Source organism: Rhincodon typus, chromosome 10 (genome assembly GCF_021869965.1).
Source record: "Rhincodon typus isolate 14 chromosome 10, sRhiTyp1.1, whole genome shotgun sequence".
Taxonomy (NCBI): Eukaryota; Metazoa; Chordata; class Chondrichthyes; order Orectolobiformes; family Rhincodontidae; genus Rhincodon; species Rhincodon typus.
Genome location: NC_063341.1, coordinates 65035343 through 65061217, shown reverse-complemented (window position 1 = coordinate 65061217; position 25875 = coordinate 65035343). Strand labels below are relative to the sequence as shown.

Genomic DNA, 25875 nt, shown 5'->3' with positions numbered 1-25875 from the left:
TATCAAGATAGGAGCAAATTACTGCAGATGCTGGAATCTGTACTGAAAACGACAAATGCTGGAGATCTCAGCGGGTCAGGCAGTATCCATGGAGCTAATGTTTCGAGTCTAGATGACTCTGATGAAGACAAAATATGTATTTATCTGGTCTGTCATATCTTTGGTGCTCCTCTTTCTGACTGTAAGGGACCTATTATGTCACACTCCATCTTAATGAAGTATTCTACCGTATTGTGTTCTTCTTCAAGGGGCCTTGCACAGCTAGATTGCTAATTGTTGGTTTCTCATTACACAACACCCTGTCTAAGATGACTGGAAGTTGGTTTGTTAACATATTGATCCTCCTCCACAGCATTGTTACTGATTTGATGTTTCAAACCTATATGCAGATTAAAGTGACCCATAGTTGCAGCTGTATATTTATTTCTTGTGTCTAATTTCTGCGTTGCTACTACAGTTTGGGGGTCTAAATAGAACCCCTACTATTGTTTTCTGCTTTTTTTTAAACTCTACCCATAAATATTCCATTGGAGTTAATATGCTTCCTCACTATTGCCTTAATGACATGCTTAACCAGCAATGCTGCCCACCTCCTTTCCCTCTGTCTTTCCTTCCTAAAATCTGAATACCCCTGGATCACATTGTGGCATCATCTCCATAATCCCAACATTATGGTACTTCTTTATATCTATTTGCATGACCAATTCATCCACTTTATTGCGAATGCTCCCTACATTAAGACACAAGGCCTTGAGGCATGTCTTTTTAATATATCATGAGGGACTCGCAATATTACAACAGCTACATTTCTACACTTTACTATTTTCCCCTCCCCCAACCTCCACGCACCCCTTCCTCATTGGTGCTATTTTGTAGAGTGCATTTCTTGAAGCTGTTGTTACTCCAGCAGTCTCCAGTACTAGTTTGAGAGTGACCAGATGCAGTTGACTCCTGCACAACCTGCCTCTTTGTAGCTATACAATGACCATCCAACTACTCTCCTACACCTTGTGCTTGTGAAGTTACAGCCTCTTGAAATATACCTTTGAGCTAATAATATTTTTATTATTAATTTACTTGCTCTTACAGTTACCTAAAGTGTAAAATGTGAATTTCCTGGCTCCTGTTTTGAATCTGTGCTTCAGATTAGAAAGGAAAAGGGAAACACTCATGAGCCAGTTAGTTAACCTGTTTTCTCATGATTTCATATTTTGATTGTTTTTCTTTTCCTTGAAGCTAGTCTTAACTTCACTTTTTTTTAAACCTACCACTGAGGTCTTAAATTTGGTCTTAGGCTTCTCTGTAACCACTGTTACTTATCCCCGTTGGTCTTGCCCAGCTTTGCCCCTGACCTGATGAGTCCTCAGTTTTGAGTTCCTTTTCTTGTCACAAAATTATTGATTATTTTATGCAATAGCAATTGCAAATTTTGGAAGCACATGAACGATGCGGGACTTAACTATTTTCATGTCTCTTTGGATCTTTAGAAATGTTTGGAAAAGAATGATTTTTTTCAACTGTCACAAACAATATGTCAACTATAAACAAAGCCTGATGCAGCATTAACATGTTACTTAGCATATACGTATTTATCTCAAGACCAGAATCAATTTGACCAAGCATTAAGCTGATCAGTTTTCAAACCTCGCCTTGGTCCTAAAGGAGACAGAGCAATCTATGTTTTATTCTAAAATGCTATGTGGTGAATGATTGAATTGGAGCTGATCTTTACACATCTTACAACATTTTAAAGAAATACATGTTACAAACAAGCCTTTTCTAAAATTAATCACAGCAATTTTAGTCTCTCCTACTTGTAGTAGAATAAGTGAATGCCTAGATAATGCCCACACCTGTATTGAATTGAATATAGTTAAAAATGTATAATAGAAGTTTTGTGTAAATAAACTACGTACCAGAATTCCAGTGCTAATTTTTAACCTGTTTCAGATTATAAAATTATAAGAATAATTGGTTAAGTTTATGCCCTCTTGTTAGGAGCCTTACTGTGCCAGATGTTGGGAATTTAGGTGTATTTGATTTTCTGAGCACATAAAACAAGGATCAAAAGATTGTATGCAGAAGTGTGTGAATGTTCCTTTTGTTTCTTAAATATGTGAAAAATATGCGTGAGTGAAAGGAAAAGCCCTTTACGTTAACTTTTTTTGGTTAATTAACCTTGCTGTTATATTCATATCCAATGATAAGCACTGATTGTTTTGAAATACTTTTTTAATATGCACATATTCATCTGTTTCACAGCTAAGGAAAACAAAAAATCAGCTTGCCACAGTGGAGAAACAGTTGGAGGAGAAAACCATTGTTTGCACTACAAATGCAGTCAAAGCAATCGAACATGAACAAGACATTGTGGTAAAATTGGAATAATAATTTAATGACAACTATTGTGCAATGCTGTCTTGGATTGTTAAAATGAAATGCAGTGAGAAATGGCCACTTATTAAACTTCAGAAAAAGTCCTCTGAATATGGCAATATCTTGACAATGTAAATATCCATGTTTACTGAAAAGGAGAATTTTACTTAAAAACCAATATGTTTTTGAATTTTGATTTTTTTTATAGCTCAGAAATACAGATTTCCAGCATTTCCAACCCTTAAATATTCAATCATATTTGTTAAATGGAATTGTGACTTGGAAACACTTTGTTTTACATAGAGCTTGGTAAATCCAAGCATTCCTCCACGTTGAACAACTCTTTGAGGAAGCACTGAGGGTGGAAAGGGTCCAAAATTTACTCTGTGTGGGGAATTTCAGTGTCCACCACCGAGAGTGGCTCAACAGTAACATTACTGACCGAGCTGGTTGGTTCTTACAGGATGTAGCTGCTAGACTGTGTCTGCGGCAGGTAGTGAGGGAACCAACGAGGGAAAAACATACTTGATCTTATCCTTACTAGTCTGCTGGCTGCAGGTGCATCTGTCCATAATAGTATTGCTAAGAGTGACCACCGCACAGTCCTTGTGAAGACAAAGTCCTACCTTCACATTGCCAATATCGTGTATGGTGTTGTGTGGCATTATTACAGTGCTAAATGGGACAGACTTCAAACAAATCTAACAACTCAAGGCAGGGTATCGCTTTGGGCTCACAAATCCTCCAAGCCATTCATTATCCTGACTTGGAAATATATTATTAAAGCTTCATTGTCACTGGGTCAAAATTCTGGAATTCCCACTTTAAGGATATTGTGGGTAAACTTACAGCATGTAGACCACAGTGTTTCAAGAGGGCCACTCACCACCACTTCTCAAGGGCAACTAGGTACGGTAATAAAAACTCTGACCGGTCAGCGATGCCCATGTCCCATGAGTGAATAAAGAAAAAAAATTCTTGCATTGACATTGCTCAGTGATGTGAAAAATTGCCTATGTTAATTTCACAAAAGTGTGGAATGAACCCAATCCAATCACAGGAATTGATATTCTATAAACCTATTGCCCCTGTCATTGGAAAAATTATGAAAGCAATTATCAACAGTGCTATCAAGCAGCCCTTAAACTATATAGCTTCCATACTGGTAATTTGTTTCAAATTTTGAGTCTCCTGCTATACTATTCTGTGGGGAATTGATCATGGATCAGAAATCCATGTAGATGAGCACTATTAATACTATAACTACTATTGCAGGTGAGAACTGAGTATGCTGGATTATGTGGCCTACTTCCTCATTCCCCAAAGTCTTTTTACTATTGATCCTATCTAGGGTAAGGCAATCTGCTTGCACAGCACCACTTGTCTGAAGTTCAGATTCTCTTCTGGAACTGCACAGGGTACATTGCAACAACAACTTTGTACTTCAAAAACTCGTAAGCCATATTAACTAGAAGGACAGTGGCAGCTGGTATATCACCACCTCCATGATTAAGTCACACTCAGACATGACTTAGGATGCATATTGACAATCCTTCAATGTTGCCAGAGCAAATCCTCTAACGTCGTCCAACAGCATTGTGGTGAATAATCCCCTTATGGTTCATGAAGGCCTGCCACCATCTCTTTATGGCAACAAAGGTTGGTCAATTTAGTCCTGCCCTTCTTAGGTATATATACATCCTAAGAATGAATTGAGTTTTGCCCAAAGCCTTTTTTTTAAACTGATGCCAAATACATCATTTTGAAGTGCTAAACATGGAAAATCTTATATTCAGACACAAATGCCTTTTCTCACTTGGAGTAAAAAATCTGAGGTGGGTTATCCTTGATTAGTTAAGTAAATATACACATTGTATTTTGAAAATGTGTCCTCATCTTCATTTCTTTCAGTTGTGTGACTTGTCTTTGAAACATGCTTCTTCTAAGAGGAAAGTTTTGAGCAATAATACCTATAACCATTGATTTTGTTACTACTGATTCCCTACAAAATTTTAGGAAAAGAATAAAGAAATAATCAAATTGGAAAAATTCATAGAGGAACAACATGAGGAAAATATTGCCGCATGTGAACATATCAAGAAGATTCAAACTGAACAGTGTCAAGAACTCGAGAAGCAGATTGAAATTGTAAGCTTATGTTTTAAAACTAATTACTTAAAATTACATGTAGGTATTTTTATCTTAGTGTATGAGAGTTTTAAAATTAGAAACGTATTGTTTAAATAAAAAATGATCTGTATTCATTAAAGGAAGGCTGCTTTTAATATGCCCACAAAGATTTGTATGATAACAAATACCTTTTTTTTCCACAGTTATAGGCTAAGATTTCTGACCTTCATTTCAAAGAAGCTGATAGATATTTGCAGCCTTTAACTGTACACTTTTCTTTTTCTCACATTGTTACTTTTTTTGGTGAATCTGATTGCAACAGTAATCCTAGAAAGTGTTGACATGCCCAGAAATGTAGAATTGGAGAAAAATTGAATGTTTGAAATACTCAAGTTTTGTGAAAATGTCAACATGCTAATTTAATCAGAAGAGAAATATTGATTTCTAGTTTCTTTGACATTGTAAAATCAGATAATTTAGAGCTGCTGTTGCTGTCATTGAGGAAGTTCCATTATTTTCTGCTAAATGAGTCAATGGCTAGCAATGTTACCATTGTTTTCTTGAATAGATTCTGTATTACTTTCAGCTTCTTTCAGGAGACAAGCGTTCTGCTTTGTGAACCAGTTAAGTGCATTAGGAATACACAAGTGTACCATCCCATAATTGCCCATCACATGTGGCCTCTCCAAATAAACCATGTTCAGGTTTTGCTTATCCATTTGCTCAAAAATACTTTACGCTTCTTTCCATTTGGTTAGAAAGGCTAATATTTCTTTGTGTGAGCATTAGAAATCTATAACCATATGCATTTTCATATAGTTTGAGCATGTGTTTTTTTTACAGTGCCTAGTTTGTAGGCTAATACCTAATCCACAAGGAATGAAAGGATGTTGTAGTTTAGAAGGTGTGATTGTGCTCCTAAAAATTGCCATTAACTTCACTTGTATTTTGGTGCTGAAACAATAAGTTTTGAATTATCCAACAGTGATTCCAATTTAATTCAGTCCCTTTGAGACAACAATGTAATTTGGCAGAATATCACATGCCCATTTGTCTATGTTCCCTTTCATTGTTGCAGTGATGATGCTAAGACCTGTGCTATGTAAGAGCTTTTGCTATTTCTCAAGGTACTATCAGACCATAATATGTAGCTGAACTAGATCGTTCAGCCCATCTGCCATTCAGTGAGATTGTGGCAAATCTGATAATCCTTAATCCACTTCCCTGCCTTTTCCCCAATAACCCTTGATTCCCTTACTGATTATAAATCTGTTTATCTCAGCCTTGAATGTACTTCATGACCCAGCCTCAATAATCCTTTGTGTATAGAATTCCACATATTCACAACCCCCTGAGAGAAGAAATTCCTCCTCCTCTCTGTCTTAAATGTGCAACCCATAATTCTGAGATAATGCCATTTGGTCCCAGACACTCCCACAAAGGGAAAACAACCTTTCCATATGTACCCTGTCAAGTCCTGTAAGAGTTTTGTATATTTCAACAGGGTTGTCTTTCATTATTCTATCTACCAACAAGTACAGGCCTAATCTGCTCAGCCTCTCCTCATAAGATTGTCCTTCCATTCCAGGTTTTTGCCTGGTGAACCATCTCTGGATTGCCAACATTTGTATATCTTTCCTTAGATACGGGTCTCAACACTGTTCATAGTATTCCAGCTGTGGCCTGATGAGTACCTAGTATAGTTATAGCAAAACATCCCTACTTTTAGACAACATTCTCACTGAAATAAAGGTCAAAGATTCCATTTGCCTTCCGTCTTACCGGCTGAATTTGGACGCCAGCCTTTTGTGATTCATGGAAGAAGATTCCTAAATTCTTCTGTTCCGTAGCTGTCTGCGGTCCTTTTCTGTTTAAATAATATTCAGCTCGGCTCCTTTTTTCTTCATGCCAAAATGCATGACCTCGCATTTTTTCACATTATATTTCATCTGCCAAGTTTTTGTCCACTCTGTCTACATCTCTCTTCAGACTCTTTGGGTCATCCTCGCGATTCACCTTCAAACCTGTTTTTGTGTCATGTGCAACTTGGCTATTATGTTTTTCACTTTCCTCACTCAAGTCGTTAATATTAAATGCAAATAATCATTGCTCCATGACTGATCCTTGTGGCACTTGTTCCAGGTTGCCATTGTGAAAATGCCCCCTTATCCCAACCTGTCAGTTCTATTAGCCAACCCTCTAACAACATGGGCTGTTATCTTGTTAAGTAGCCTTATGCCTGGTGCCCTGTCAAATGCCTTCTGAAAATCTGAATATATTGCGTTCACTGCTTCTCCTTTAACTGCCCTGCTTGTTACCTCCTCAATGAATTCTAGTAAATGTGTCAGGCATGAATTCCCTTTCATGAACCATTGCTCCCTGTGCTTGATGGTACTATGCATTTCTGAATGCTGTGCTACTAATCCTTTCCAGTAAAGTTTGGCTCAGTGGTTAGTACTGCTGCCTCACATCGCCAGGGATCCAGGTTTAATTCCACCCTTGGGCGACTGTCTGTGTGGAGTTTGCACATTCACCCCATGTCTGCGTGGAATTCCTCCAGGTGCTCCAGTTTCCTTCCACAGTCCAAAGATGTGCATGCTAGATGGATTGACCGTGCTAAATTGCCCATAGTGTTCAGGGATGTGTAAATGAGGTGGGCTATAGCGGGGTGGGTCTGGGTGGGATGCTTTGAGGTTCGGTGTGGACTTGGTGGGCCGAAGGGCCTGTTTCCACACTTTGGGGATTCTATGATCTGTGATATTATCCAACTAACAGACATTAAGATTACTGGCTTGTAATTACCTTTATTTTTGTTCCCTTCCCTTTTTAAATAAGGGTGTTACATTGGGAGTTTTCTAATCCTGTGGGACTTTTCCAAAATCTAGGGATTCTTGAAGGATTACTACCAGTGCATCTACTATATCTGTAGCTACTTCTTTTAAATCCTAGAATGCATGTCATCAGGTCCAGGGAAACCTAGCAGTCTTTAGCCCTATTAGTTTCCCTAGCATTTCTTCTCCAGTATTACAACATGGACACAGACAGCCAAATCAAATCTACCCTCCTACCCCTATGCTCATGACACAGTAAAATTAAAGCTTTATTGTCCCCCAAATTGACCCCAATGGTTCCTAAGCACACCTTTTGAATAACCAATCCCAGACTCTCAGAATAATCAATTCTAGACACTGGGTTTGTAGCTTAAACAAATGACTTAAGTATTTATCAACAATACAGTAACTTTAGAAGAGCAAAATTAAACAAAAAGTAATCTAATTGATATCTATAATTAAACTCAGCAACCTTTGTCTTCAGACTCATTCACACACAAGACAGACAAGCAAAGATAATTCAGGGATAAATAAAAGAAAATAACAAAACTGATCAGATTACTTAAGCAGTTTTCACACTGCTTTGTTTCAAATGATTGTTTCTTGGTTGATTTTCTGAAGACGTCAATTCACCTTTTAAGTTCACGCTGAGAAACTTTCAGCAATACACATAGCATAGTTTGTATTCTCTGAACTTCCTATGACTGATAATGGCATCAACAGTCAAACTCCTCCTCCTCAGAAACACAATCCAAAAACCAGTTCAAACTCACCAGCCCCTCCATCCGTTTGGTCATGATGTACTCTTCCAGAGTTGCTGGCACCAGTTCTCAGGTACTGATCTCGTTAATGGACAAACATCTGCTTTCTGTTTAAGCAAACTACTTTCCCTGGAATTGAAGTGTCTGTGGAGCACCTTGATCAAGATCCAACCTGTAATTAACTTTCATGCCTGACCTTGCAAAACGGCACCAGCTTGTTTGCCCTTTTCTCCAATTCAAAAAACTGCTCACAGTCCAAACGTCATTTTCAGTTCACAGTTCACAGCGCCAAACCAAAATTAATAAATAAGTAAAACAAAAATACTGAAAAATCTGCAAGGGTTCTAACATTAGAGTTACATATTGTATTTATTCCTCTTCTTTTTCCCTTTGAATATTTAGTAGTTTTGGGATGCTTCTGGTGCTTTCTGCTGTGAAAACTGGTGCAAAGCATTTATTCAACTCCTCTGTTATTTCCAGTTTTCCCATTATTATTTTCCCAGACTTATTTTTTAAGGGGCCTATGTTTACCTTGGCTTCTGTTATGAATTTAAAGAAGCTCTGGTTGTCTGATTTGATACGCTTACAAGATTTCCCTTAATGTTTATTTTGTCCCTGTTCAATTTTTCTGGTCATTTTTTGTTTGTTGTTAAACCTTTCCCAAACCTCTGGCTTACCACTAATCTTAACACACTGTATTCTTTTTTTCTTTCAATCTGATGTTATCTTTAACTTTGCTATTTGACCAAGGTTGGTTTATTCCATTCCTAGAATCCATCCTTATCACTGGAATGTGTTTTTGCTGTGAGCCATGATTTATTTTCTTAAAAATGTGCTGTTGTTCCTCAACCGTCTTTGCTGCTAAACTCCTTCACTTTTGAACAAAAATAGAAGTTGCTGGAAAAGCTCAGCAAGTCTGGCAGCATCTGTGAAGAAAAATCAGAGACAACATTTTGGGGTCTGGTGTTTCGAGGAAGGGTCACTGGACCTGAAATTTTAACTGATTTTTCTTCACAGACGTCAGCCTTTCTGCTCCTATGATGCTGCTTGGCCTGCTGTGTTCATCCAGCCCTGCACCTTGTTGTCTCGGATTCTCCAGCATCTGCAGTTCCTACTATCGCTGATTCACCTTAGAATCTTGTACGCCAAAATGTTTTATACTGCATCTAGAATGAAGCCTACCATTGCTCCAATCTCTTGTTCACGATCCTCATTGACGCTGCATCCTCATTTGACTCTCCATCCTTGTTAAACATCTTTTCTCTGGACTTTATATATGTTGGTGCTCTTGTATTTTTCCATTTCTAACTGTTGCACCAAAGATATCTAGGCCAGGTTGAGGCACTGTCAAGAATTTGGCGTTTGGAGCCATTTAAAAATGCGGGCAAGACCTGATTTCAAGATTTCTACATAGTGTCAAGGTGCAGGTAGTGAGCACTCGTAACCAGTTTGGCTTCATTACTCCCTGCCATTTTTGTGGAGTTGGGCTACTTCATAACTCATAGTTCGTGGCCCCTCAGAGGAGTTGTGAGCGATAGCCTGGATTTGGGAACCTTTTGAAAAGTTAGTTTAAAGGCTTTGTGCATGGCTTCCTCCATGTCCACTCACCCAGTATGCACTGTCTATAGAATTGAAGGTGGTGATAGCCTAGTGGTATTATTGCTGGGCCATTAATCCAGAGACCCAGGTAATGTTCTGAGGATCCGGGTTCGAATCCCACTATGACAGATGGTGGGACTTGAATTCAATAAGAATGTGGAATTAAGAGTCTGATGGTGCCATGAATCCATTGTCGATTGTCCATAAAACCCATCTAGTTCATTAATGTCCTTTAGGGAAGGAAGCTGCATCTTTACCTGGTCTGGCCTACATGTGACTCCAAACCCAGAGCAATGTGGTTGACTCTCAAGTGCTCTCTGGGCAATTAGGGGTGGCACTAAATGCTGACCTAGACAGTGACGCATTAATCCTGTGAATGAATTAAAAAAAAACAAAGAGCCATATGATAACAATGGCAAGTACTGAAATGCTGAAGGAAAAGATTGAAAATTTTTTGTGAAAAGTGCTGTTGTTTTTTAATAGTATAAATCAGACAAATTATTATAGGGTCAATAACAGAAGCTTTACCTCGCTGTAATGTTCTTAACTTGTCCAAATAAACCTACAGGCATTGATACAAAATGGTCAAAGAAAGGATGATTTATTATAACTGCATAAAAATATTACTCAAAGTAAACAGTACACTTCAGTTCAAGCTGTTAAAAAGGTCATTGCATTTGTGTACATTGGAGGTCCCTGACAATGAGCCCAGGTGGAGAAAGTGATGTTTAGTTATATGTTGACACAGTTCCCTGAAGATCTTGGGATATCATGAAAGGCACATTGCAAATTCAGTTGTTTCCTTTCCTTGTTAAGCTTCAAAGTCAACTGGAAGAGAAGGAGCAACAGTTGAAAAAACAGAAGCAAACAATATCAAGTGTTCAGGAAGAGATCACTGCCAAGCAAAGCAGAATTGAATCATTGGAATTCCTCCTTGAGGAAACCAGAGAAGTAAGCTTTAAAACTAAAGTTTTTTATCATTCTTATTTTAATGGTTTCAATCCATTAGGGTTTTCAAAGGGTTTGACTTTGGTAAAAGATTTAGCGTATGTCAGTGTTTTTAATGTACTTAAAGTATAATGATATAAATTACATCCAGCTGAACTGCTGGTAAGTTTGACTTGGTTTTTGTTTGTTTGTTTGAATTGGGCCTTTACTCATGGTTATGTATTACAAAAGTTCTGAATTATGCCTTTAGACATACATACACACAAGGATTTCTTTTATAGAAAACCAACGATGTACACTAAAGTGTAACAACCCAAACAACAAATCCAGTGCTAAGAGAAAGCAAACCTTAATTTTTACTGAAGTGCTGGAGAAACTCAGCAGGTGTGGCAGTATCTGTGTAAAGAGAAACAGAGTTAACACTTATTTTTGTCCAATATGACATTTCTTTGCTAATAAGAGTGAAATACTGAGGATGCTGGAAATCTTAAATAAATATAGAGAATTCTGGAGTAACTCAGGAGATCTGGTAGCATTTGTGAAGAGGAAAACAGAGTTAATGTTTTGAGTCTGGTATGATTCTTCTTCAGGCACTTCTTTAGAACTGGAAGAGGTTGGGAAAATTCTGGTTTGCACCCTGTAGGCAGAGGGACCTGAGTTGAAGATGGAACAGATTGTGAAAGTGTTCAGTGCCAAAGACAAAGGGGTCGCTAATGGTGGTGAAGGGAAGATAGAAATGTGAAATAGGGTGTAAATAAAAGTATGAAAAATAGAAAATGTGTTCTCTCTGAGAGCCAAATCAATAAGACGCACAAACAAATGTGTGTATGTGTATGCAAAGGGGAGAACGAAAGGAGGAGAAGGAGTGGATGTTTGGAGGATGTAAGAAAAATTTAGGATACAACAGTCATGCTCTAAATTTGTGGAATTCAATATTGAATCCTTGTGATTGTAAAGTGCGTAAGTGGCAAAAGATGTGCCATTCCTCCAGCTTGCGTTGACCTTTGCTGAAACACTGTAGCAGGATCAGGACAGGAATTTTGGCATGAGAGCATGATGGTTTATTGAAATTGCAAGCAACTGAAACATCAGGGTCATTTCTAAGGACAGAGTGGAGGTATTCTGCAAAGCGGTCACCCAGACTGCATTTGGTCTTGTCAGTGAAACGGAGGCCACATTGTGAGCAGCGAATACAGGAGACTAGATTGAAAGAAGTACGCATAAAATGCCGCTTCACCTGGAAGGTGTGTAAGGGGTCTTGGACAGTGAGGAAAAATGCAGATCTTGCAAACTCAAAACTGTATATCTGAAAACTGTGGCTGTTTTCATTTGGCTTTATGAACACATAAAAGATCAGACAGGAAAAGACCAGCTGACCCATCTCACCTGGGCCAAACAGTTGAGATGCTGTTGAAAACCGAAAACATAGGCAAAAGATTGAGCCATTATTCCCTCTCGAATTTCTGTTCAATTCGATCAAAACTGATATGAACCCCTCTTAACTGCTTAATCCAAATCGCCTGATATCTTTACTAAAAATGATTTTCAGTCTTGAAAATTTTATTTAACTCAGTGTCTACAAAATTATTAGCATGAGTAAGTTCTTGACTTTTCTACCCTTTGTGTTTGAAAATGTACTCCTTGATTTTACTCCTCAATGAGCTAGCATTCACTTGAAGATTATTCTCTAGTTTCTCAATATCTACAATGTAGAATCCTTCAGTTGTTTAAGACTGCTTGATTACATAACATGCCAACTTTGTAAACTCAAGAAACAAAATTTCAAAAATGCTGTCCAATTCTGCTAGATGATTGAAGCTAGTCCTGGGGGTCACACTGATCATGGACGCGTTTGATACCTCACTCTAGCATGGTGTGATCTCTGCCTAAGCCAGGAGTCAGTGCAGATCTTCATGAATGTTGACATTGAAATGGCGCTCACTGCACCAGTTGGCAACTTTTACCATAGATTCACTATTCTCTAGGAAAAGAAACCCACACAGACACCGGGAGAATGTGCAACCTCCACACAGACAGTCGTCCAAGGGTGAAATCGAACCTGGCTCCCTGGCGCTGTGAGGCAGCAGTGCTGACCACTGAGCTCAGTGGTGGCTCAGCGGTTACTATTGCCTCACAGTGCTAGGGACCCGGGTTCCTTCCACCATCTGGGCGATTGAGTGTGTGGAGCTCGCACACTCTCCTTGTGTCTGCATGAGTGTCCTCTGGTTCCTTCCAGTGTCCAAAAATGTGCAGGTTAGGTGAATAGGCTATGGGAGATTGCCCCACATTATCCTTGGATGTGTAAGATTAGTGAAGGAGGAATTGATTTCAGTTCATGGAGTACTCATACCAGTATTGGGATAGAAGGGAACTGTTCTGAACAGACAGATTTCATTTGAACCACATTGGGGCCAATGTCCTGAGACAAATTAGTGCTTTATTCTCTAAAATTTAGAAGGTTAAGGGGTGATTTAATTGAGGTCTTCAGGATACTAATAGGGAAAGACAAGGTGGATAAAGAGAAACTATATCCTCTGGTTGAAGGTTCGAGAACCAGGAGGCATACTCTAATAATTAAGGCCAGGCCATTCAGGAGAGATGTTAGAAAGCAATTCTACGTGCAAAGAATAGTGAGGTTTGGAACTCTCTTCCTTAAATGGCGGTCAATGCTAACTCAGTAGTTAAATTTAAATCTGAGAGGGACAATTTTTTACTAAATAAGGGTAACAAGCGAGATAGGTCCAAGGCAGGCGTATGGAGTTGGGCCATAGGTCAGCCATGATGCCAGAACAGACTGAAGGGGATGGCCTACTCCTGTTTCTGTGTTCCTATGAATTGATTCCCTGGGGCTGAAGAGAGACTTTAAACTAAATAGAGGAGGAAACATAGACTTACAGGACAAGGGGAAACTGTGGCATTCCAGAGCACGTATTTTAATAATGATGCCAGAAGTGGACAGGAAGGGTCAGAGTGTGCAAGTCTAAGAAAACAGCAGCAAATAAGGTCAAAGGGGGGAAATTTAGTAAAAAGGCAAAATTAATGGCTCATTACTTAAATGTTCATAATATTTGGAACAAAATGAATGAATTAACAACATAAATGGAGGTTAATGGATATGATTGTGTAGCCATTACGGAGACATGATTACAAGGAGATAAAAGTTAGGAGCTGCATATTCAGTGGTATGTGATCTTTCAAAAGGGAAGGGTAGCTTTGTTGGTGCAATGTGACATATGTATGATAGCAAGAAATGATTTGGGATGGGATAATGTAGAAAACATATGGACGGAGGTAAAAAATAACCAAGGATAGAAGGTACTGGTGGAAGTACCAGCCCCTGACAGTAGCTTTTCTGTATGATAGAATAAATAGTAAGTTAATGAGGGCATGTTAAAATAAAAAGGCAGTACACTAATCATGATGACTTTAATCTTCATGTTGGCAAAATCAAATTGGTAAAGGTAGCAATAAAGAACAATTGATAGAGTTTATTTGGGACAGTTTCCTGGAGAAATATTTTTGTGGATCCAAGTAGGGATCAGACTGTTTTGTATCTGCTAATCTGTAATGAGGCAGTTTAAATTAAACATGATTTGCCTTTTACAAATCCATTAGGCATTCTTTAATTAAACTACACTTAACCAAGTCAGTGTTAGTTTTGTCTCAAGATTATCATTTGTGAAAGGTTTCCCGCTGCTGAGATTGAGCTGATTGGTATGTAGTTGCTGGGTTTAATGTTACACAGTTTTTCTGAACAAAGATGCAATATTTGCAATTTTCTAGTTGCCTGATACTACACACTGTAACTAAGGAGGATTGGAAGATGAAAGACATTGCCTCTGTAATTTCGGCCCTTACTTTCGTCAGTATCCTTGGATGTATCCCATCTGGCCCTAATGACGTAGAAAGTCTGCCTGCATTTAACATTTGCCAGTAATTCCATTTTATGAATTTTCAGCCCATTCTTTATGTCCTCTTTCACCATGACTTCAGCAGCATCTTCTTTAGCAAATACTAAATGCGTACTTTGCGTCTGTATCTTAGCTATGTCTACTGCGTCAAGATTTTTTGCAGTTGAATTTTCTCCAAAGTCCTAATACCTGTATAAATCAGTGTCAGCCATAAACTTGGAAATCATTTCCATTGATTAGTATCACTAAACCTGTACTTTCCCATATTATTGAAAAGCAACAATCATGCCAATTTACTTTAAGGATTCAGATTAAAGACCTCTAACAATCTCAAATTATTTCCAAATTATTATGCTTGTGTCAAACCCCACAAAAATCACGGCTTGTGAGAATTGTTGCCATGTCTTGATCTGATGAATAATTCAGCTAAGGAGCAGACCAGCCAAATTACAATTTCTCAGAAAAATCATACAGCTGTGTAGATTGATCTGTTTACAGTATGAAATCAGTGCAGAAACTCTTAGGGTTTCAAAATAGACAAAAATTCAAAATGAAACTTCCGTTAGCAGCACAACTAAATGTTTATGTGAACTTTGCAATATTTGGTTATTTCTATTTCTGATTATAATAACCACATCCATAATGTTGGCACTATCTATTTTATGCCACCCAGCATTCTTTCTAACATGTTTTATCTATATTTCTAGGAAATAAAGAAACAAAATGACAGAAATAATGCCACATTAAAAGCCTTACAAAATCAAACAGATGAAGAAGCTTCCAAAGTCTGTAAACATTATTTTATACTCTTTATGATTCTGTTTTTGTAGATGGTAAATGCATGCAAATGGAAGAAGTGTTGATTAGTTAAATTTAAATTGGGTGACCATTTTATGGAATTTGTGCATTTCCAAATCAGAAATGTTTAATTGTGGGTTTTCAATATTTTGCAACATTTTCACTGTTCTGATGAATAACCACAGGTTAAAGATTTGGAAAATGCATTGGTAATTTCTAAGGAGGAGCTGAAAATTCAGTCACAACAGTTTGAAGATATCAGGGAACAACAAGAGAAACAGATAGGAAAGAAGTCAGAAGAGGTAAATTATACTAATACTATGCACTGCTATCAATGTTGAACAATCTCTTTTGCCAGATTTAACTTCTGTTTCATTAATTTCAGAATGTGTGTATATATGTTTATTTTCAGAACTGGTTCTTGTCTTTTCCAACCTTGCTGAAAATCTGAAATCCTTGTAAGATTTGACTGTTGATTCTCGTTGACAGAAAAAATGACAAATTTTAAATATAATTTTTCATTTCCGGTTGGTTATTCTAGACTGTTTCCAGAAAGTCATTTCACAAAATGGCACAGATTTTCCAAAATCTGATTCATAATCCATATTTTTAACAGGTAGTGCAGTATTTAGAAACAGAGAAGGTACTGCCCTGATATTGTCTAGTATTTATTCATTCAGTATCACTTTCTGTAAGGGATGATGTGGAGGTGCCGGTGTTGGACTGGGTTTGACAAAGTCAGAAATCACACGACACCAGGTTATACTCTAACAGGTTTATTTGAAAACACAAGCCTTCGGAGCCTCAGTCCTTCTTCAAGTATTAGTGAGAGAGGTCAATATCAGACACAGAATTTATAAGTAAGGGATCAAAGGGTCACACCGTTGATGAGGATGTACTAAACAAACCTGCGATGCTGTTAAATCTTTAATCAGTTGGAAGGTTTCAGTTGATTAATGTGTATATGTAAATCCCTGAATTCCTTTCAAGTCACGATCCTGAGAGAACTAAAGGTTTTATTGTACAAAGAAGGAGTAACATTTTAGGTCAGACAATGCATGTTAGGTGTGAGACGTTGTTAAGAATCTGTTTGTGTTTTAGTTTGAAGTCAGACTGGGTTTTATTTCTAAAGTAGGAATTTATAAAACGCCATATTGACTGACTTTATAAATTGTGTGCTTTTTGAACAAAATAAAATGTATCTGCAAATACAAATTCACCCCATAGATTCACGTGTGTGTCTGTGTGTGTGTCTGTGTGTGTGTGTGTGTGTGTGTGTGTGTGTGTGTGTGTGTGTGTGTCTGTGTGTGTGTGTGTGTGTGTGTGTGTGTTTAGGAGAGAGAGAGAGAGCGTGTGAGAGTGAGGAGGGGAGGAGAGAGAGAGCGTGTGGGAAGAGTGTGTGTGTTTCAGGGGTTGGATTTACATATACATATTAATCCATCGAAACCTTTTGATTAAAGATTTAACACATCTTAGGTTTGTTTAGTACATCCTCGGCAGCAGTGTGACCCTTCGATCTTTCACTTATAAACTCTGTATCTGATACTACCTCTCTCACTAACACCTGAAGAAGGATTGAGGCTCCGAAGGCTTGTGTTTTCAAATAAACCTGTTGGACTATAACCTGGTGTTGTGTGATTTTTGACTTTCTATAAGAGCTTTGTTTGCTTTCAATGGTCATACTTATCTGGTGTATTTCTCACAAGATATTTTACAGATTCCTTTCACAGAGCCAATTATCTTCTACCAAGTTAAAAAAATGGCATTGTGCAAAATAACACCAACATAGTGGGATGTGAGAAGGAAAGTTGATATAACTTCCTGCAAATTCTGTGTCTTCTTGTCTTTTCTGACCAACAGTTAGAGAGGAGAATTGAACAAAGTTACTATAAAATAACCTGCATTTAGCAATTTAGGGAACAATATCAAAATTGACTGGCCCTAAATAGGGAGCGATGATAATTAAATTGCTGTAAAAAGGCTTTGGGAAAATAGGAAACAAAGGATAGCCAGCAACTCTTTGTAGAAAAAAAAGTGGTGGTAATATGCTTCGAAGTAAAATCAGAAAAGGGAAATGCACCTTCTATTTATATATTACATGGAGGACCTGAGGTGTAGATATGAAGTTATTTAAGACTGGTAAGGAATATGTTTAGAAAAGCAAGGAGGTAAAGTCATCCTCAGTTTTGTAACAAGGCGTAGGCTACCAAAGCAAGAAGCTATTATTAACTTCTAAAAAATCTTGGACAGTAGTTGGAGAATTATGTACATTTTTGGACAACCAATCAAAGAAAACATGTCAAAAGAATGAAGAAGATTGCTGTATAGATTTGCTAAAATCTTCAAGAATGGGTTTGCAGTTAGGATATAAAATACATCAAATGTTGTGTCTTAATTTTTACTGAAGTCAAGGGATCATTTGACAAGCTGTTTCTGGATTTAAAAGTAAGTTAAAGTAAGTTAATTGTAAATTGTAGATTATTTTCTTTGTTAAGGTGGAAATGAAAGTTCATAATTTTGGGGTAATCATCAAAAAAATAATGTTGAGGCTGTGAAGGTTTCTTTATGTTCCACATGTTTAGAATGTAGATTCTAATGATTAAAACATATTTATTTCAATGACTGAAGAGATTTTGTGGAAGAGTAACATTAAATTCTGCATTGAGAACAGTCTGGAGAATGGCAGTAGGTTGGGTGACTCATGAAGAAAAGTAGTGCCCAGTTGATGGGATGAGAGATATATTTGTTTTCAGTTGTAACATTATCATTCTATGATTATAGGACTTGGGGCTCTAAAGACTGGCATAATTTCTTGGTTATTCAGTAAAGATGCACCTTCAGGATACAGTAAATAGTTCTTGAATTTTATTTTTGAAAGGTACTTTGTCTGCAGAAACAGTTGAAAATATCTACAATCAACCTGAAAGAAAGTAATGAGCAAAATATGCAACTTCAGCAGACCTTGGTACAGTATCAACAAATGTTGCAGCAGGGGACAGATAGAATTGGAGAGCTTGAAGACCACCAGACAATGATAGAAAGACAGGTGATTGTTTTCAAAGTGTATACTTTCCATTTGATTTCTATAGCGTAATCTGATGGAATCTGCTGTCCTATGTTTTTCCTTGCAAGAAGGCATGCAAGTTTTTGAGGTGAGTCAATGAAAAATCTCAAGTATTAAATCCTAACTTCAAACAAAATAACACCTTCTACAGATTATAATTACTTCTCATTTCGCTAGAGACCTGCTATGAATTCTGTCCCTTTGATTATGTTGTTAGATTTATAATAAATGGAAAGGAAAGATGAAGGTTTTTAAAAAGAATCTGTCTTTGAATGTGGCTGTAGCTGTCTAGGCCAACATTTATTGCCCATCATTGATTACAATCGAGAAAGTGGTGCCAAGCCTTTGCCTTAAACTACTGTGACCCATATGATGCAGCTAGGATGAGAGTTCCAGAATTTTGACCTGTTTGATATATGGATGCAGCATGCACCCAACTGCAAAAGCAGAGTGCTGGAGTTATGAAGCAGGGCAAAGGGCATGCTCGTTTGTAGTATCTGGGTGTGCTCATATTTCTATTCTTGCTGGCAGAAAGCACTGTACATTGAATATGCAGAATGCCAGACACATGGTGGAACTATTCTGGAAATGTCTAATTTTGAACTCCAATGTGGTCAATTTTCTACATTGCTATTAATTGCAGTGTGTGAATCTCATCACATATGGTGGCAGGGTTACCTCTTCACCACCACCAACCTGACTTCATGATGCTTTCTTTGAATTGACACCTCAATTCTTTGGTCACTGATTATGACGATCAACTATTCTGGCATAATTTGTATATCCAACATTGGAAGCATACCAGACACTGAAGATGGGGCTATGTCTGTAGCTGTCAACATTCCTGCCACTCTAAAATATATGACACTACTGTGTTCACAGCCCAAGCCATCCATCCAATCTGGTAGATTCCTACGTGAAAGTGACATAGGATAACAATGAGAGGGGTGCTGAGGAGTTAGGAAGAGCAAAATGTCCTGAAATCGTACACTGACCTTCTGATAACCTTTGGCAAGTTGACACACAGGGTACCATTGGAGAAGATCAGAATAAAAGTGCAGTAGAACATTGGAATGTAAAATGAAAGGAACAAGGAATTGAAGTTAAGGGCAAGTTCTTGGAATGATTGAAATAGGTAATAGCATGCCACAGGTTTCTGTTTCGGGTTGCTTCTGGTACTGCGTGTGTCTATGGTATAGAGTGATACCTGAATTTGAAGACAGGTATAAAATTGTAAACAATCATGCAGACAGAAGAAAGGTCTGGATATTATTGATTAAATAATGGGATATTAAGTTATGATGCAGGTTCACAAGGATATTGATCAGTGTGAAGAAATACCAATATGAAGGAAGACTTGAAAATTTAGTGGCTGTTTTTATTAATGTGATAAATTTATTTCAAGCTATGAAGGAATGAGCTGGAGTGTAGAAACAAACTGTTTCCTTCAGATGTGGAGTCTACAACGAGGTGTATAAAGGATTAAATGTAAGGGCTAAAGTTTTTGAAGTTGATAATTTTATAGATGATTTATAGATGTTTATAGCTGTTTATAGATGATTACTGGAAGACAAGTAATGTAGGAACAGGGTAGATAGAGGCTAAATACTGACATGGACAGATTGGAGCAAATGGTGTTTATTCATACCGTAGGTTCTATGAAGATCCTCCGTATCTCGTAATATGATATTCCCTGTTTATTATGCCATGCATACTCAATGCTCCATGCATTATTATTATGAACATTTTCACAAAACAGGAATTGAATGTTTTTCATCTAACCTGTGGTCCCACATGTGAATGTATTAAAATTAAATATTAAACGTTTGTCACCGATTTATGAATTATAAATTGACTTCGTTCAGAAATGACAGAATCTTCCAGTATAAGGTAAATCAAAATCTGTTCCTGGTAGGCCTATTCACTGCTGCATTATTTATGGGCCTGAAGTGAAGTTACTTGGTTTGTTACTTTGCAAGATGGTTACTGTGTGAGAATTTTTCTTTATTCTTTCATGAATTTCCCAGCATTTGTTGCCTACCCCGTTTGCCCTTAAACTGATTGCTGGCTAGGCCATTAAAGGGCAGTTAAGAGTCAGCCACAATACTGTGGGTCTGGAGCATATGGAAGCCAGGCAGATAAAGAAGGAAGATTTCCTTCCCCAAAGGATACTAGTGAAACCAGGTAGTTTTCCACTACAGTCAGTGACAGTTGTCCTGGTCACTTATAAAGTAGATTTATATTTCAGATGTTATTAACTAATTTAAAATCCACCAGCTACATGGTGGGATTTGAATCCCTTTTCACACAAAATTAGCTTGGGCCTCTGGATCAATCGTCCAATGATATTACCACTACTCCACCACTTCACCCTGAAAATCTGAGTAATAGTTCCACTGCTACCTTATCACTTAATAATGGGATAAAATGCTGTTATGTTTGTGAAATAGGTTTCTCAACTGGAGCAAGAATTATACAAACAGAAAGTGGCCTATACAGATGAGCTCTCAAAAACAGAAGAAAAGCTTTTGAAGGCATATGATGGCCAGGATTCCAAACACCTGCAGGTGGTTGAACTTACCAGCACTTTGAAGTAAGTTATATGGCAGAGGAGATTAATGTCTGTCAGAAATATTGTTGTTGTTGTTTTGCCCTTGTAGTTCTCCAGTGTTGAAAGGACAAGGTTGAGTTTTTAAATATTCACAATCTGCTTTTATGTACTAATTTCCAAGTTGTTAAATAGCACCCTGATCTTGGTGGGTTTCAATACCCTTTGAGAAAAGTAGGCAGTGGGTTAGCAAATTTGTCCTTTCGCTGTAGGGCCTGGATGAATATTTAATCCATCATAAGTGCTGTAGGAAGTACGTTAAGAGCAACTTCAGCTCTATCCATGTGGACGTGAGCCCGGAACACTGAGCCAGTAGGTTTGGTATCAATCAGTTGCCAAGAGGAAAAGCTAGTCCAATGTTAGGGTTCCCAGACATGGATAATTGACTCATTTAATGTGATAACAGTATTTTAACCTGCATTTGTTTTTTTCTGCAACTGATGCACCAGCTCTCTTTATTTTTATAAAAGCAATAAATTATAAATTTACCAAGTTGGCAGAAGTGCAACTTTCACATTTATAAATATAGACATAATAAATAGATGAATGTGCATTGTGTTTTCCTAGAAGCCCGCTATCTGATGATCCTAATTGAATTGAACTCTGTCTCTGAGTTGACCATGGATTGTTACATCGAGTGACATTTATACAATGTTTTAATATCTAATGGTGTATATTTTTCTGATGCAAATAGTTATTATTCACTTGGTTGGTAAATTTGCTATATAGCACAATAATTGTTTTTTTATATGTTTTAATCTGAATTGTTTATTCAAACGTCAGTGATACTTACATGAGGCAATTCAGCCCATCATGTGTAAAATGGCTCGCTATAGCTTTCCAGTTATTGCCACTTGCCTGCTCTTCAACCATAGGTAATTTTTTCCTTTCAAGTATTTGATAAAATCTGCTTCCACCATCTCAAAGATTCAGTGGATTCAGAGTCGCAACTTGCTGAACCTCTATTTCTTTGGCCAAATGCCTGAAGTCTGTTCCCATTGATAACCAACTGATCTATCACTGAAAACAGTTTGCCTTTATTTATTATATCAAAACCTTCCATGATTCTGAGACCCTTTATTATCAGAGCAACCCAACCTTTTTGTGTTTTTATGATGTTAGTTTTATTTTGTTACTTTTTATGCTATTAATAAAGCCCAGCTTTTTTTTTAGAAAAAAGTCCTTTTCAACTGGCCTGCCACCTTGTGGAAGTAATGGCATAGTGGTATTATCATTGAACTGTTAATATAGAAAGACTCAAGTAATGTTCTGGGGATCCAGTTCAAATTTCACTATGGCAGATGATGGAATTTGAAATCAATAAACATCTGGAATTAAGGGTGTAATGATGAATCCATTGTCTAAGGTTGGGGAAAAACCCATTTGGTTCACTAATGCCTTTAGGGAAGGAAACTGCCATCAGTCCCACAACAATGTGGTTGACTCGTAACTGCACTCTGAGCAATATGTGATGCTCACATCTGTTCCCTCAGACTTTTTAAAACTGTGTAATTTAGATAATCAGACCTTTCCTTGATTTTTCTACTGAAGTATAACACTTCACACTTCCCAATATTGAATTTTACCAGTTTACCAATTCTGAACAAGGGTGTTTGCACCTGAGATGTTAACTCGGTTTCTCTTTGCACAGATGCTGCCAGACCTGCTGAGTTGTTCCGGCAATTTCTGTTTTTGTTTGAATTTTACCTCCCATGTGTCTGTCAACTTGATGTGTGCTGTCCTCCTCCTCATTTACTATATTTCACTGTTTGTGTCACCTACAAATATTAGAATCATGCAGTACAGAAGAGGCCCTTTGGATCATCCACTCTGTACCGCCAAAAATATAATACTACCTACACTAGTTCCACTTTCCTGCACTAGGCCAATGACCTTGCACGTTATGACACTTAAGTGCTCAGCCAAGTGTTTTTAAAAGTTGTGGGGATTCCTGCCTCAACTACCATCCTAGAGAGTGCATTCCAGCCCCCTGCCATCCTAGGGCTCTAAAGGTTTTTCCTCAAATCCTCTCTGAACCTTCTGTCTTTCACTTTAAGATTATGCCCCTTGTTATGGAACCTTCAACTAAGAGAAGCACCTGCTTTCTATTCACCCATGCCCCTCATAATCTATCAGCACCCCGCCACCACCCCTGCCCCTCACCCAACTTCAACCTCTGGTGCTCCAGAGAAAATAACCTGAACTTATCCAGCCCGTCTCCATAACTGAAATGCTCTATCCCACACAACATCCTGGTGAATCTCCTTACCACGTACTCTAGTGTAATCACATGCTTTCTATAGCATGGTGAGTAGAACTGCTGACAGTACTCCAGGTATAACCTAACCAACATGACCTCCCTGCACTAATAATCTGTGCCATGATTGATAAAGGTAAGTGTCCCGTATGCAGCTTTAACTACTCCATTAACCTGCCCTGCCACCTTCAGGGATCTGTGGTCAAGCACCCAAGATCCCTTTGTTCCTCTGAGCTTCTTGTGTCTGGTTCCCTGTCACTGGTTGCATAGTCCCTTGTCTTGTTCCTTCTTCCAAAGTACATCACCTCACATTTATCAGAGTTAAATTCCATCTGCTACTGATCTGCCCATCTGACCAAAATGTTTTATATTCCCTTTGTACCCTAACACATCACTCCTCAATGACCAGCACTAGGCCAGTCTTTATTTCACCTGCAAACTTGCATTTTGCCACAGCCCCCAACATTCTTGACTACATCATTTATGAATGTCACAGACAATAAGAGACTCAGCACTGATCCCTGTGGTATGCCATTGTACACTGGGCACCAGTCACATGAACAGCCTTCTACCACCTCTTTCTGTCTCCTGTTACTAAGCCAATTTTAGATCCATCTTGCCAAATTACCTTGGATCCAATGAGTTTTTACCTTCTTTATCAGTTTCCCATGTGGGACCTTGTCAAAGGCCCTGCTGAAATCCATATAAATCATATCAACTGCCTTACCCTCATCCAAACACTTGGTCACTTCCTCAAAAATTCAAGCAGATTTGTAAGGCATAATCTCCCTCTGATAAAGCTATGCTGACCATCCCTGATCAACCTTGCTTCTCTAAATGGTGATTAATTTTCTCCAATAGTTTCCCTATTACTGATGTTAGGCTCACTGGTCTATAGTTCCCTGTTCTGTCTCTCTATTACCCTGTTGTGCAGTGGAACCACGTTAGCTGATCTTCAGTCCTCTGGGATCACCTCTGGGGCCAGAGATGATTTAAAAATTTGGATCAGGCCTCTGTATTTTCCTCCCTTGTCTCCCAAAGCAGCCTGGGATACAACGTTTCTGGACCTGGGAATTTATCCTCTTTTAAATCTGTCAAAACACCCCAAAGCCACCTCAGTTCTTCTCTCAACCTGCTCAAGGACTTCACAGTCCATCTTCTCGAATCCTGTAATTGCATCCTCCTTGTCCCAAGTAAAGACCGATGTGCAGTACACATTTAACACACTACCCATGTCCTCCAGCTTCACATACAGATTGCCCCGTTGGTACCTAATGGGTCCTCCTCTTTCCCTGGTTATTCTCTTCCCCTTGATATACTTATAGAATATCTTGGGATTCTCCTTAATCTTGCCCATCAGTATTTTTTCGTGCCCTCTCTTTGCTCCTAATTGCTTTCTTAATATCCCCCTGCACTTTCTAAACTCCTCTCGGGCCTTCATTGTTTTGCTCCCGTTGTATCTGTATGCATCTGTTTTCATTTTTATCTAGTTCTGAATATACCTAGACATCCATGGTTCACTGGGCTTTCCTGCTCCTACATTTCACTCTAAAGGAAACCTGTAATTCCCAAGTGAGTCTTTGAACGCCTACCACTGTTTTGCTGTAGATTGACCTTCAGATAGCTGTTCCCCGTCTATTTTTGGCCAGATCCTGCCTTATTTTAATCAAGTCTTGTCTTCCCCTCAACCCAAAACCCTTTTTGCAGACCATTTTTCTCTTTTCCAAATCTTAAAAGATACGGTTTTGTGGTCGCTCTCAGTAAAATGCTCTTCTCCTGTCACCTCAAACACCTCTGCGGTTTCATCTGGTAAGGTACCAATGATGGCAAAAACATCTGCCCATCATCCTTGTGTGATTTACCATTTATGTCATCATAGAACCCGCTTGCTTATGAAATGAGCAGATGATTATGTGAGAAAACTTGCCACTGGCCGCGGTGGATGTGATGCCATTTAAGACACCCGCCGCGATGCTTGAACCCCAAATGGAAACTCCTGGCTTTGGAAGTTATGAAAGATACTATACTATGAAAACTATTTTCTTCATTAAGTTATTGTTTATAAAATTTTAAATACGATTCTGGTTTCACTTTTTATTTGGAAAATGAGCCTCTGTTTTAATTTGTTTCAAAAAGCAAAGCTCTCAGTTTTGCCCTTAGGGTTAGGTTCATCGCATGACGGTCATTTTTAAGTCTGTAAATAGACTAAGATTTATTTAAGTATCTTTATTTCTGGGTATGCGTTGTGCATTCGGTTGTCTGTTAGAAACTTCCAGAAGCTTGTACCTGGTACTGCAAATCATTTGTAATTAAGAGCTGTAATATCTTTCAGATATCAGTATCTACATGAGTAATTCACGGTGCTTGTCTTTTTTTAGAGAAATAAAGACTGAGATGGATAAGTGCAAAGCTGAAGCTACTGCACTGGAAAAAGAACTACTTCAATTGAGACGTGATAGTGCAAACAAGGATGTTCAGCTTAACCAGCTGGAAATAACTTTGCGTAATACACAGATTGAATTGAACAAGAAGTCTGACCAAGGTAGTAAATATCTGTGTGTGTGTGTGTGTGTGTGTGTGTGTGTGTGTGTG

The 25875-nt window shown here is 38.1% G+C and overlaps 1 protein-coding gene across 2 annotated transcripts in view; it reads left to right on the top strand.

The window, feature by feature from the left end:
* Window positions 1-25875, top strand: part of ccdc18 (coiled-coil domain containing 18) — a 250198-nt gene that overhangs the window by 184790 nt on the left and 39533 nt on the right. For both annotated transcript variants that reach the window (XM_048601698.1, XM_048601699.1), the window contains 8 exons: window positions 2263-2373; window positions 4393-4524; window positions 10514-10648; window positions 15264-15341; window positions 15540-15656; window positions 18233-18400; window positions 20869-21011; window positions 25662-25825. In XM_048601698.1, the coding sequence (XP_048457655.1) occupies window positions 2263-2373; window positions 4393-4524; window positions 10514-10648; window positions 15264-15341; window positions 15540-15656; window positions 18233-18400; window positions 20869-21011; window positions 25662-25825 (1048 nt within the window). The remainder of the gene's footprint in view (window positions 1-2262; window positions 2374-4392; window positions 4525-10513; window positions 10649-15263; window positions 15342-15539; window positions 15657-18232; window positions 18401-20868; window positions 21012-25661; window positions 25826-25875) is intronic.